The 15,336-nt window shown below is 43.3% G+C and overlaps 1 protein-coding gene across 2 annotated transcripts in view; it reads right to left on the bottom strand.

Annotated features, from left to right (window-relative positions):
• Positions 1 to 15,099, bottom strand: part of LOC144798777 (cytochrome P450 2J2-like) — a 446,433-nt gene extending 431,334 nt beyond the window's left edge. For both annotated transcript variants that reach the window (XM_078669831.1, XM_078669823.1), the window contains exons 1-2: positions 14,869 to 15,099; positions 5,147 to 5,309 (exon numbers count right to left, since the gene is read on the bottom strand). In XM_078669831.1, the coding sequence (XP_078525957.1) occupies positions 5,147 to 5,309; positions 14,869 to 15,078 (373 nt within the window). In that variant the 5' untranslated portion in view covers positions 15,079 to 15,099. The remainder of the gene's footprint in view (positions 1 to 5,146; positions 5,310 to 14,868) is intronic.
• Positions 15,100 to 15,336: the final 237 nt, after the last annotated feature.

Here is a 15,336-nt window from a genome sequence, read left to right as displayed (position 1 = left end):
ATTGTCTTTACCATAACATAACATATAGGTCTAATGTCACGGAGTTTGATCTCTACATTGCATTAGTGTGGCATCGAGTCCGCATTCTGTTTAATCAAGGGGTTTTCTTTAAGATAGTTGGACTGGAGCAGAAAAGTGCGTAGTGCATAAACAATTAACGTGCAAATACCATCATGTGCAAAAATTATACGTGCACATGTGTGCTATTGCTTGTCAAACCAGTAACAATAAAATTGCCTGATACAAAAAACCCCAATCCAAATCTATTTCCCCTGAAATGTCAGCGTCCACTCTGTCTATTTCAGCGACAATATTTATTTTTTGGTAAAATGTGTCCCTCTTAAATATATATGGATGTGTGCAAACCCCATACATACCCTCATGTAACAATAATCTATTTGCGCTCAGACAACTGTCTGACGAAATGAAATGCAGTCATAAGCCTAAATGCTCACAAGAATATAAAAAAAATATAATACAAATATATTGAAAGCCCGTTCCCCGGTTATCCTTGCTATATGGCTTATGCGGGGTGTGTGTGTTTTATGCAGCTCCTAATGTGGTGCTCTAAAGTGACTGATGCGTAGGCAGGATAAACTTAAAATTTATGTAGGTCCTGAGAGTATGTAAGGGCGTGTAATTTTACCGAAGTAAAAAAGAAATTAAGATTAAAATCAATTCTCCGAGGATTTTCATCATCACCTGCCGAAAGTAAAACACAGGTGCATAAATGCATATTTAAGTATAACTGCTGACTCTTGGATACGGAAATCCTAGCCTGCCACAAGACCCTCTGTCATCATGGATAAAAACCATGACTAATGTGTTTAGGGTTACCTAAAATTACAGAAAATTGTGAAGGTCCTCTCCCATATTCAGCACCCCCGGGGTCTTGCTATTGAGAAGCACAATATATTTGGATTCGAGCTGTCTAAGTCGTTTTTCATTGTCTCACTCTTTTTTACTGGGCATGACAGCATCGATTACAAAGTACTTGAGGTGATTTAGGTTCTTCTCATGGTTATTTTGGAAGTGCCGCGCTACTGGGTAGCTTTGATCGGCATTGACTATCGCCCTCAAGTGCTGCAATATGCGCTGGTGTACTGGTAACTTAGTGCTGCCCACATAAATAAGTCCGCAGCTGCATTTCAATACGTAAACCGCTAGTTCAGTGCTCTTAATGTAATGGGCGTGATATCAAAGGGGGTTACATATGTGGTTGTGTTTTCCCCAAATTTGCATTCCCTGCACGAGCTGCAACGAAAAAAACCCTTGCGGGGGGACAACCAATTGTCCTCTTTAGGTGTTTCTGGGCTGCTGGACACCAGATCGTTGCGCATTGCGTAAGCGCGTCTATACGTAACGGTGGGGGCTTTGGGCATTATCTCTTTCAACACATGGTCATTAAGGATGATAGGCCACTGCTGTTTGACCAACTTGGTAATTTGGCGAGCTTGGCGACTATACCCAGTGATAAGGCGTATAGTGTCTTTGCCTTGTTGTTCTCTAGTAGTTGCTGTATTAGTTATGCTTGGATCTAACCAATCTTGACGGTTTAAGCGGTTGGCCTTTGCCATACTCACATCCAATTTGTTAGAGTTGTAACCCCTGGCAATGAGTCTCATTTTGGATTCTTGTTGGTGTTTATCTCTGAGCTCAGGGGTACTGCAAGACCTGTGGATCCTAAGGAACTCCCCGTAGGGGATTGCAGCAATTATGTGTCGCGGGTGGAAGCTTTTGGCGTGCAGAATGGTGTTGCCTGCGGTGTTCTTTCTAAACAGGCTAGTAGTTATTCTATTCTCCACTATATTAATCTGCACATCAAGAAAACTTGCTTCCTGGGCACTAATGCTGGCTGTGAATTTTAAGTTAAGTACATTGTCATTGATGTCTGACAAAATCTTTTGCCTGTTGCATAGTGCCTCGCCAAATAATAAAAACATCATCGATGTATCGCCAATACTTCATGATATTACTGTCCCAGCTGATTGCATGTTGCCCCTTGAGGACATGTTCCTCACACCAGCCTACGTGGAGCCCCGCGTAGCTGGGGGAAAAACATGCCCCCATGGCAACCCCCCTCAATTGCTTGTAGACAGTGTTATTGAATAGGAAAACATTGTTATTCAAACATTTTTCAATCATTGCAACAAGCATTTTATTGTGTTGGTAAAGTTCAATGGGGCGTTGTCCCAAATAGTGTTTAATTGCTCTAATACCATCAACATGGGAAATGCTGGTATACAGCGTGGCTATGTCCATTGTCATAAGCAATAGGTCATCTGACCAGGTGCATTCGTTGAGCAGGTATAGGAATCCCGTAGTGTCCTTAATATAGGCTGGTAGGGAGACAACGAATTCTTGCAGATAAAAGTCAATATATTTCGATGTGTTTTCGAAAGTGCTGTTGATTGCCGACACAATGGGCTGGCCCGGAACTGGTGTCTGTTGCTTATGCACCTTTGGAATGAAATATATGTTAGGTAATATTGGATGCTCTTTGTGCCGAAATTTAAGTTCATCTTTAGAAATCAATCCGTCACGTTTCCACTGATAGAGATATTTTTGATAGGACTGCTGTATTTGTTTAGCGGTCTTCATGTCAATTTTGGCATAACAGTGTTCATCATTGAGATGGCGATTTGCCTCTTTGATGTAATCATTTTTCCCCCATAACACTATATTACCACCCTTGTCTGGTTGGTTAATGACGATAGTGTGGTCATTCTTTAATTTGCGCATTAGATTGTTGTATGGTCTCATTTTTACATTGGGTGGTTTGTGCTGTTTCATAGTTCTTATTTGGAGTTTTTTCAATTCATCCGTTAGCCTGTCCGCATAAATGTCTAGGGCGTCCCATGGAATACTGGGATTGAATGTAGACGGTGATTTGAAAGGACTCTTGCTTGTGCGGTCACGGTCAATTCCTTTCGTATCAGCAATGGATTGTGTATTGATGGGGTTGTCATCCTCCGTATGTAACTGGTGCATCGTATGCATTAATCCCACATCTTTAGCTTGTAATCCGCTCTTCTTAGTGTGTTGGTTAGCTTCAGTGGCTTTTTTGGCAGCTAAACTCGATTTAATTGCGTAGTATTTTTTCAGTTTTATTTGGCGGATAAATTTGAAGATGTCAATCCTGGTGTTACAATAGTTAGGACAGTATGACAATCCCAGCGAAAGTAACTGTTTCTCTGCTTGATCCAGTTGAGTATTGGTTAAATTGATGATGGTGTTTTCATTCATTGATTCTTGTTCTGCCAGAACATCTTTTTCTGTTGTCTGCCTTTTGGCTTGGGTGCACTTGCGGCGTTGTCGTCGTCTTGAGTTCCTCCTCTGTTTTGTGCGGAGTTTTGATTCCGTGAACGCAGTGTCTGTTTTCTCTGCGTCCAGACATATTTGATTTCTTCCTCCAATGTCAATTGCCCCAAATCCCCGCTTTTTGAACCTGGGTAGCTGTCACCAGATTCTTCCTCGCTGGGCACCAGACTGGTGTCAGATCCTGATGGATTCGAGTCGCTCATTACAGCTTCCACTGTGCGTGCCACAACTTGAGATATGCTTGCTGAGGCACCTCTTTGCTTGCGCAGGTGATCATATTTACGAGCAAAGCTGTAAATTTGCCCTAGCTCGTAGTCCTGCTGGTCACGTGCAAACTTATATGCCTTCCTTGTCTTGATAACATTTTCCTGTTTCTTAAGACGCTCTTTCATTTCTTTAGTTGTCAATTCAATATACGCTTTGTCTTTTTTATACTGATCTTTTGTTAACTCCTCTTTAATACGGGTGATCTCGTCCAGATTTGTTTGGCGGTCTATTTTGGCGTATTTGACTAACAGGCATAGTAAACGCATAGAGGCCTCTAGGTTACTTTCCGCCCAGTCCTTGAGTAGTAACGGGTTCGGATTTTCAAAGCTCGGAATGAGCATTATACGTAGGCCGCGGGGCACCCTTCCCACTTCATGATATTTCTCAAGTGAGAGAATTTCCCACCATTTGGTGAGTTCACTTTTACTGTTCTTCTCCAGCTCTTTCATAAGTGTTTTTACTTCTGAGTCACTGCATTTAGTCTTTGTTGTTTTACTATTACTGCCCTGTTGTACCTTTGGCAGGTTTGCAAAAAGCTCATCAAAAGCCTCCTCTCTCTCCCGCTCTTCCGACATTGTACCACTGTGTTATTTTTGGATTATGCAAATTGTTCAGGTGAATGAATCTGAAAACACCTCTTGGGCTGACTCCACCGGCACCTCCCCAACCTGCGTGTCTACTTGATGCGGTATTGCTCACCGTAAACACTGCCTCCGGGTTCCGTCCTCCAACTTCTTCCCCGGCAGCGTCTCTCCGATAGTAACCTCTCTTTCCTGTGACGTGCAGGGGGCTGACCTTTGTTGCTCCAAACTGGAACAGAAACTCCGTGTGTGGTCTCTGCTGTGGTCAGCCGACTTTGTGGTGGAGGGGTCTGCGTGAATCGGGAACCGACCACGTCCCGATGAATATGAAAATCCAAACTGGCCTTAAAAGTGCCATATATATATATCTCTCTCTCTCTCTCTCTATCGATCTTTAAAACATCTCTCCATGATCACAGGCAGGATCCAGGCGAAATGTTTTGTTTTGCAACAAGGGGGGAGATGTCATGCCCTGGACAGGGGCACTAGGACCCTGGACAGAGGGCAGAGGCCAAAGGACTGCATAGCTGTATTGAAGAGGCAAATAAAGCATACCTCGAACGAGACATCGTGTCCTGTGTGTTTCATGACGGCCAAGAACACGACAAAGTCCCTATCTGAAAACAGCATGCCTTGCAGAGCAGTGCATGCGCTGCCCAGGCTCGACCTAAAAAGGAACATATAGTCAGAAACAGCTGTGGGTGTTAATAATAATCTTGGAATAAATGGCAGTTAGTCTCAAAATACTTTTACTGGTTCACAATGTGTAGGTTATAAGATAGTATGTTTACACCTTAAGTTTATTTAAAGGATATTAGATATTCACAGATATGCAGAAAATACCACAAATCTTCATTGTACTCAAACTCAGGCTTCAGATACTCTTTGTGATGATTAAAATTAAAGTGTATTTTTTAAAAGAACTTAATATTTAAAAAATTACTAACTAATCATCAACCAGATCAAATAAAACTTACCGTATTCTTTTGATACGTTGTAGAAGATAGGAATATGTGGTCGATCTGCAAAAATGTCACCTTGGTGAACAAAGGCTTCCTTGATAGTCTGTAATCCACTCAACGTGACAAATCTTAAACTCCCCATGTCTTGACTGAAAATATCCCCATACTTTTCTGAAAGCTGAAAAATATTTTAGTAAGTATGATGGAGTAAAGATAAAGTATAAAGGATCTGCACCATTAATGACCTGTTTACGTCAAGGGTAAACATTTGCATTCTATGGGATCCCCCTTGGGTTCCAGTCCATATTATAAAATGACTAACACAGTCCCACTTGAGCTAACTCAGTTTGGCATTGATTTCTACTCCCTAAAATAGGCATGGTGGCACTGATAATAATGTTAAATGTGATGGTGGTCATCAGACATGCTGGGAAGTGCACTAAGCTGGGAGCTCCACAACACTGTGTAATGGCTGGAAACTGCATCACACAGGATTTACTGCCTGATGAGGGATGGCTGACCAGATAGGTCGGAAGTGGGACTGCTCATTACTGTTTGCAGGGGCGTAGCTTGGCCAGTAAGACTGGGGAGAAGGGGCGTGACCTTCAGATTTTCCAACAATCACGCTGCCATATAATGTTAATCATTATATGAGAATCAGCGCTTGATGGGTGTTTAAGGGCCAGTGGAATGGGAAAGATTTCTGATTGTTAGGGGTTACTAAAGAAAATAGTATTATAACCATGATTGAGTATTTAAAAATGTCAGGTGAAATCCGACAGACACCTTACCCTACCCGAATGAAATCTCCTATACCCAACAATTTTTTTTAATACATTAGTGGGTATTTACAGCCCCCCTGTAGCTAAGCTCCTGACTTAGGTGTGATTGCATAACTCAGACTGATAAAGGGCTGCAAAGCTTTGGATACAGTTAATTGTACATCACTGTACAATGTAGCTTTGATAAAAAATATATTTAGCTTAGCTTAAGTTGCAAGCAATAGACTCCATATTTAGACCTCGTATTTGTGGCAAAAAAACAATGCTAAGGAAAGCTAGGTCATCTGGAGATAAGGGTAGGTTCCAACCCTTTGCCTCCTTAGTGGAAAGGCTTTAGGGCGTCCATCATGCTCACTAATTTACATTTGACGTTAGCAGTCCAACCCCATTAAAACAGCAAGTGCTTGCTCAAGCCTAAAACATACATGAAAGTGAATATTGAACATGGGCATCTTGTACTAGTGGTTAGCCTAGATTCCTAAGGAAGGCTAGCTGCCAACACAAACCTGTAAATAACAACTACAAAAAGGTAAGGTGACTGAACTGTAATCCTCACCCATATATCTAGGGAAGGCTAGCTACCATAACAAATCTGTAAAGAAAAATTACAAAATGGGGAGGTGACTGAACTTCTGCAATCCTCACCAATATACCTAAGGAAGTCTAACTGCCAACACAAACCTGTAAAGAACAACCACAAAATGCTAAGGTGACTGAACTTCTGCAATCCTCACCAACATACCTAAGGAAGTCTAGCGGCCAACACAAACTAAGGTGACTGAATTTCTGCAATCCTCTCCAATATACCTAAGGAAAGCTAGCTGCCTTAACAAACCTGTAAAGACCAACTACAAAAGAGGGAGGTGACTGAACGTCTGCAATCCTCACCAATATAGCGAAGGAAAGCTATCTGCCATAACAAACCTGTTAAGAACAACTACAAAATGTTGAAAGGCCTGAACTTCTGCAATCCTCACCATCATACCCAAGGAAGGCTAGCTGTTATGACAAACCTGTTAAGAACAACTACAAAATGCTAAGGTGACTGAACTTCTGCAATCCTCACCAACATAGAAGACTAGCTACCTTAACAAACATGTAAAGAACAACTACAAAATAGAGAGGTGACTGAACTTCTGCAATCCTCACCAATATACCTATGAAAGGCTATCTGCCATAACAAACCTGTTAAGAACAACTACAAAATGGTGACATACCTAAACTTCTGCAATCCTCACCAATATACCTAAGGAAGTCTAGCTGCCATAACAAACCTGTTAAGAACAACTACAAAATGGTGACGTACCTAAACTTCTGCAATCCTCACCAATATACCTAAGGAAGTCTAGCTGCCACAACATACCTGTTAACAACAAGTACAAAATGGTAAGGTGGCTGAACTTCTGCAGGCCTCGCCAATATACCTAAGTAAGGCTAGCTGCCATAACAAACCTGTAAAGAACAACTACTCTTTTGCCGCTTGTCGGGTCCTTGCTAAACTCACCGCTACGGACATTGTTTCTGCCTTGCTTGGGCTGCTTTGCCTTGGGACCTCTCGCCTTCCTGGACCACCGGGCTTGGATTAATATCAGCAGGGTGACTGGTCCCCCCCGCCGCCGCCTACCAATCGCGGCCGCCGAGCGGGGGGACTACAGCCACCACAATCCCTCCAAGCCCCGCCCACCAACATCACCACGAGCGCCTGGAGGCCCACAAAAACACCTGCGCTCCACTACAGGAACGGGAGCCACTGACTTTTGCCGCTTGTCGAGTCCTTGCTAAACTCACCGCTACGGACATTGTTTCTGCCTTGCTTGGGCTGCTTTGCCTTGGGACCTCTAGCCTTCCTGGACCACCGGGCTTGGATTAATATCAGCAGGGTGACAGGTACCCCCCGCCTACCAATCGCGGCCGCCGAGCGGGGGGACTACAGCCACCACAATCCCTCCAAGCCCCGCCCACCAACATCACCGCAAGCGCCCGGAGGCGCACAAAAACACCTGCGCTCCCTCCGCGTTGCGGGACGCCGGGCTAAGCCCGGGCAAAGGGCAGGCCCTCTGTGGCCCTCAGAGGCCAGAGGAGGCCGGGCTGGGCCTGTACTCTGACACCCCGGCCAGGGCAGCTTGTGCTAAATTCTAGTAAGTTGACACACATCATTGTCAGGTTATAAGCATTCTAGAAACACCCTCTGTCCTCCTCATTGGTTGGCATTACGCTTATGCTCACGCTTTATTGTGTTTCAAATCGCCCCCTGGCACCATGGCCTCGAGTCTTATTAAAGGAACATCTACGCTGCCAGGAGGAGCAAATAAAGGAACACTAGACAATTATTTTATTAGGACCTCTCTGGAGAACGAAAGGGAAAGCATACTTGCTGAGCGACGGGCTGAGCTACGTCGCTCAGTTGAGTTAATGAAAAATAATCGCTCTTCCTTGGGCCCGTCACAGCAAGTTACCTCTCCACAGACGAGTCTTCACATTGAAATTGAGGACATTGACATATCTAGTAATGACAGCATCCCAATGCTCCTCCGAGACACAATTTCCATACCCAATATGACTAATGAACTGCAAATAAATGTTTTGCCCTCCCTTAGTAACTCGATACCAGAGATTGAAGTATTAGATGAGTCACCCTCACAAGTTGTAGAGGTTATCCAAAAAAAGGCTAAAAAATCAAAGCCACCTCGAGTACAAGGTCCACCACCAAGAAAAAGGAGAAAGAGGGGGAGTGAACCACAGAAAAATGTGACTAGTGACATCGACTTTGGTAAATCCCCTAAAGCCCCCCATCCAATGCAGCCACAACACTAGGCTCAGGTACCTTACCACATTGTCCACTACAAGAAACAGCAAGTACCGAATTAATAGGAAGTATGGAACATTTAATTAGATCCCTTATATTGCCGTTAATAGAAAGATTAAAAAGAATAGAGCATTGGCTGAGGACTCTAGAGCAGGAAATCGGTACAAATACAGGGCTAATCAAGGACTTGGCGAAGCCCGTATTGGCGCCCCTAGCCACTGTACCATCTACAAACCCTATTGGCCAACAGGAAGCAAAAACGAATAAGCCAACATACTCAAAATCCCTGAGGCCAACATCTCCCACATTATCACAGCAATCGGTACAAAATATTGATAGAGAGGCACAGGTAGGAGAGAAACCACCTCACCCAGGAAATGCACGAAACAATAAGGGCAGTTTAAGTCCTGCTAGGGTAATGAAGACGAAGGGGCATCAGTTCAGAGAGCCAACTGATAGCACCCACAAAACAAATCCACCCTCCAAATTAAAATCTAAAATTGTAAACTCGGATAGAGTTAGCTCTCTTGAGAAAAATAGCAACAAAGTCCACCATCACATAGATCTACCCCCAGAGTCAGCCCCTTTTGTGATTGTCCTCACGGGGGTTCCTGAACTCACAGAAGGCAAGAGGGAAGGCAATCTAGATCTAAAGAATAAGGTAGTCTATTGGCTTATAAACAACAGGCCACTGCCCCCTCACCTAGATGGAGAGATAGTGAACGTGAGAAGGTTGACTTGGGTGGGACAGAGGCCTAAAGATCTACCTGGGGATGTGGTCATTATTAATTTCAGAGACCACAGGGTGGTTACCCATATCACTGATTGGTATGAGGCCCGGGGAACTAACGGCATCTCAACGAGAGATCTGAGTTATTTCTACCCTCAGCCACTGGTCTCTTCTTGGCGCGGCGGAAATACATTCAATAACTCCCTACACCGTGCCCGCGTGCCTTCTTTATTTAACATAAACCCAATTATTAGGAGACCTACGTGGCACAATCCTAGTTCCGCTAACAGGCTAACCAGGTCTTGGGAGGGAAACGTAGACCGTGTTCCTCTTTCCGCATATGCACCATTCTGGCAAATTCCTTTAAACAACTGATATAAAATTTTGTCGGGCCTTGAAGATTTGGATTGACAGGCAAAACACTCTGTGGGCAAGGGTACATTTATTCCAATAACGACGCTAACTACAGAGCACTATGACATTCCTCAGGTAGAGACGCTGGTTAACATAATTAAAACTGCGGATCAATGTAACCTAAATCCATATGCATTAGTTATGCCGAATGACGGCCCGGTTGCGGAGCCCTCGGGAGAACTAGGCTCCTGTAACCAGAAGATTCCCCCTAGTGAAATATCCCCAATGCTAACTGCTACGCAGGTTACACCTGATTGTACCTTCCCAATAAGTACAAATATAAACCCTAGCGATGACCCCCTTTTAAAGAACAATGGTGAGATACTCCATACCCTGCTTTCTTGGAACGTAGCTGGGTTAGCCAATAAGGTCTCCCTGCAAACTTGGCTAGATGTTGTCAAGAAACATACTATAATATGTTTACAAGAAACATGATTGATGAAGGAACAGCATATTAGTGAATATCAAACATTTCATTCACCTGCTCTTCCTAGCATCCAGGGTCGATCAAAGGAGACCTTTGCATATACGTAGCAACAACAGGGGATGTTAAAGTACACAAGTTTCTTTCCACCTCGCACTATCAAATTTTGGTGTTTAGATGGGGCCTTACACACAATATTATTTTTTTTAATTTTTATAACAACGTGCCCAGTAACATGATAGAGTCCACTCTTTGTACCGTCATGACTAGCCTAATCTCGCTCGAAGAAGAAATATCAGGGGAAAAGGTGATAATTTGGGTTGGTGACTTCAATTGTACCATCTGTCCCCACCATTCAACAGGTTTGTGCGGCCTAGCAGATATTGGGGAAGATAGTCCCACACATTTTACCCATACAAAGATAGGTAATCTCTTTAATAATATCGTCTTCCACTTTGATTTGTCTTTTGCAAACGAGTTATGTTCACCACCCGTCCTTTTTCAACCAACCTTCAATGGTTGTGGCAGTAACTCTATTATAGATTTTTTCCTAATGACCTCCACGTCCGCAGGGTTTGCAAACAACTGGGAAATAGGAAAAGTTTTACTTAGTGACCATTATCCTATAACATTTACTGTAAAACTCAGCGGGGCACCAAGCAGAGAACTGGGCACTTGTTCCTATAATCCAAAGATCAACTTAACAGCAAGAAATGGCTATGTCATCAAATGGGAAAGGGTAGAACCCGTCGGGTTTCTGAAGAACTTAATATCATCTTCTTTTGGTGACATCTTGTGGTGCTTGGGAGATAACGAGGACCCTGATGATGTATTGACCGACAAGCAATAAAGAACCTTCTGTTTAGAGCACCTAGACGCGGTACTAACAAATCGCAAGGATGGTTTGATAGTGACTGTACTAAAGCTTTAAAAAACCTTAAAAAGGCCCTGCAGTGTACACCTAAAAACTTAGATACAATCCGCCAAGCTAGAAGGTCATACAAACTGTCCATTAAGGTGAGAAAATCTGCTCTGAAAAAAGAGGCCTGGGCGTCCTTGATTGAGGCCTTACGCCTGAGAGATAATACCGCTTTCTGGAAAGTGGTCAAGTCCTCTTTTTTACAAAACACGGGCGAAAATACCATAGATGTTGCAATACCAGGTGATACATGGGTCACTCACTTCAGTCAACTGTACAATAAACCGATAGCTGGGGTGAATTTACCTACATCAAGCGTACCTATTGTCACCCCTAGTGACTCTATTTGTTGCAATCCATTTCCCATGGATAGAACGTTCAGCTGTCACGAGGTCGTGGCCATTAGAGAAAGTGCATCAGGCAAGGCACCAGGCCCTGATTGCATTCCGATCGATGTTCATAAGACAGAGTTGGATCTGTGGGCCCCCTTGCTTACGAACGTTTTAACTAAGCCCAACCAGTGTGGGTTCATTTCTACTTGGCCTGATGCTATCGTGGTCCCAGTCTTCAAGAAAGGCAGTAGAAATTACCCCACCTGTTACAGGCCAATTTCTCTTTTGGATGCCCTCATGAAAGTGGCCGGCAGAATAATTCTGAACAGAATTCAATCCTGGGTTCAGAACAGGGAAAGGGACGATTGAACAATGTCTGAACCTGTCCCTACTCATCTCCAAATATACCGAGGCCAAATGCGGAAAACTTTATATCACTTTTGTCGATTTAAGTTCCGCATTTGACTGCGTCGACCACGGGCTCCTCTGGATAACACTTCCTGACATTGGCATCGATGATCAAATCATCACCTTTATAAAAGAACTATATAAGGATGCAGGTGCTAGAGTGAGATTTGGCCAACAAGGAGAATGCTCAGATAAATTTTCCATACTGCGAGGGGTTAGACAAGGCTGTATATTAGCACCACTGTTATTTACCCTATATATCAATTCTATTGGGCAATATTTAACAGACACACTATATGACTACCCCTCTGTAAAGGGGTCTCCGGTGCCTATCCTACTATATGCCGACGATGCGGCATTAATGTCACGAACGAGGCTCGGATTACAGCGGGCAGTGAAAAAATGTACGAGTTTCATGAGGGACAGAGGTCTAAGGGTGAATATTTCTAAAACTTACACCTGCCCTGTGCATCAAAGTTAAGGAGGGTCCCCTGCCCCATATTCTTAGAAGACCAAAGAATTGAAACAGCCGATAGGTTTTGTTATCTGGGAGTAATGTTCGATGGGAAGGGTGGATGGCAGGCCGCAATAGCAGCTAGGAAATTGGCTTTTACCCGGACCATAGGTGCCCTAAGAAATTTCTCTGTAAAAATTGGCGGTAAACCCGTCAAAGAATTAATACACACATATAAAGCAAAGTGTGTACTTACGGCCACGTATGGTGCAGGGTTATGGGGAATCGAGGGTGCCCAGACTTTACAATGTTGTGAAAACCAGTTTATCCATTATTTACTGGGTGTATCAAAAACTACATCAACTTACATGACACACATTGAAGTGGGAGTCACCTACATCAGTGATATTATCAGGATGTCCCCTATTCTGCTATGGCATAAGGTGTGGGTTACGAAAGAAACCACACTGAATAGAGACCTAATCAGCGATTGTCTGGCATTGGACGGGGTAGCTAACATCAGATGGCTATCTTACGTGAGAAACTTGTTTATTGAATTAGGTCATCCAGAGTTCTTTGACAAGCCTACCACCTTAGAAGGGATTACTAGATCCTCACTGAAAAAGATGGTGGCCACTCACTTTGATACCATCAGATGGAATAATGAAAAATCTAAAAACACTGTGCTCAGATTTCAGGAAATTACACCTTTCGAGGGATTACAACTCTATCTCGTCCAGGTCCAGAGCCCTTACCCCCGTATGTTGTTGACACGCTTTAGATTGGGTACCTTTTTCCGTATGATCACCCTACCAACTTGTAATGATTGGTCTGCTGCAAAACTAATTTGCCCTTGTGACAACAGTTCACCCCAATCGAACATCCATTTTGCGTTATTTTGTAAATTTTATATGAATCCCAGAAAGCTGTTTTTGTTACCTATCCTAAAATCTTGGGGGATTCGTACATGTAGATCAGCATTCGTGAAACTATTACAATTAGGAGATGAACATGTTATTTACGCTGTCTCATGTTTTTTAAAAGCTGTCATAAAAGTCAGAAGCTCCCTGTAATTAGATCCCATTTTGGCTCTGTTTGATAATGCATTTTAATCCAATGTCTTTGTTTTTAATGATTTTTTAGATGACTGAAGATTTTTTAGATGACTGAAGATGGTTTTTTAGATTTAATCAAGCCTATTCTGTATAGTATGGATTGTAGTTTGTCTATTTTTAAATCTTGTAAAAAAAAATTTGATTTTATGCTTTTATGATTTTAAATCAAAAATCGAATAAAGCTTGTTTGAATTGAATTGAATGAACAACTACAAAATGGTAAAGTGACTGAACTTCTGCAATCCTCACTAATATTATCTCCACTTGTTGCTTTTCAAGATCTATTACAACAAATCGGATTACTTTGATCTTGGTGAAAATAGAGGCACTTTATTTACAGCACAAGTGAGACTGATAGTATCAGTTTGGATGTGCAAACATCTCCGTAAACTTCCAACTGTGATGTTGTAAATTGAATACACATGTACTTCTCCCAGTACTTTTTTCACGTCATACACTGACAGCAGTGGATACTGAACATGCGCTCAAATCTTGCAAAAACACTCAATGACACATTTACACCGAAAGTAATGACACAAGTGCGAATACCACTCGCAACTAAAATGCCCATCTACATAGAACCCTTAATATCGGCATATCGAATCTAACTATACCACTATAGAACAGATACAGTGAGCTACAACTAATGACGTTATTAATAGACAATGTGATACTCATGAGCTGCATTCTGCAGCACACATTGACAGAGGAAAACGTCTCATGATTGTTTTTGCGCAGGTAGGTACACCTTTCTGCAAAAAACAATCATGCACACATTCCTGAAAAAAAACAACCATGCCAGCCCCACAGACACCCTTTTGCCATGGTTCTCGGGTGCCTGCGTTTGCGCGTGGCGGGTAAGGGCTGGCTGAAGCTTATCTTGTAAATAAGGTGCATTACTGCCCTTTCGAATTGGCGTAAAAGCAGCGCAGTAAATGACTTGCGGCGCTGCCCCACGCCAATTCTCTACAGCTACATCGGTTACCCCGTCTAGGCGTGCACGGAAGTGTCACCTATCCTTGTTTAACCTCTACTATCAGGGAGGGAAGGTCGCGCAGCGCTGCTGCTCCCTGAGCGAGGAAAGCTTCCAATACTGTCTGCTGCATGTGTACACTACATGTTAAGTGCATGTATGACGCTGGGCACTACTGCTACCGAGCTACACCTGGGAGATGGGTAGTAGGGAGCGAAGCTGGCGCTGCTGCTCTGTGCGAACTCTGCTCTGCGCTGCACTTCTATGGTCTCCCTCTCCCTGGAGTATGTAAACTTGTATTGCCGCCGCCCACTTGTAACTGAAATATCATAAAAAATCATTTGCTATCACAGTTCGTGAACTTGTTTCTGTAATCTTACCTTTTGTAATGAGACATGAGGCTGAGCAAAGTCCATGGAGGGTAAACATCCAATAAAGGGCCAGGAGAAGGGTCCTGGGGGGTAATTCTTCGGCGCCCTCCTTTTAACATAATCGCCAACCAAGAGGAAGATTGCCAAAAACAGCAGGACGTTCGACAGCGTCAACTGCTGCAGAAAGAAAGATCCCGCAGACATCAGCGACAGCTCCATTGCAAACAAGGGAAGGGTTTATGAGTCAGGTTACTATCGCTGGCGTTATAAAAGACCGGAGCGTCCGAGGGCGCCGCCTCCGCGTGGATTCCCGTGACCCTGGCGTCATCCAGTTTAACGCTTTACCGCCCATCAATTGTAAAGAACAGCGTTCTTAGTCCCACAAATCTAAAAAGTGTGAACGAAGTCTTCCCAGTTTCAATTCATTACTCAGAAACGCTGCCATGCACATTTATATTCAGTTATTTACCTAGGAAG

This window comes from Lissotriton helveticus, chromosome 1_2 (assembly GCF_964261635.1).
Source record: "Lissotriton helveticus chromosome 1_2, aLisHel1.1, whole genome shotgun sequence".
NCBI lineage: Eukaryota > Metazoa > Chordata > Amphibia > Caudata > Salamandridae > Lissotriton > Lissotriton helveticus.
Note: the sequence above shows the minus strand (reverse complement) of the source record. Positions and strands in the feature narration are given on the sequence as shown.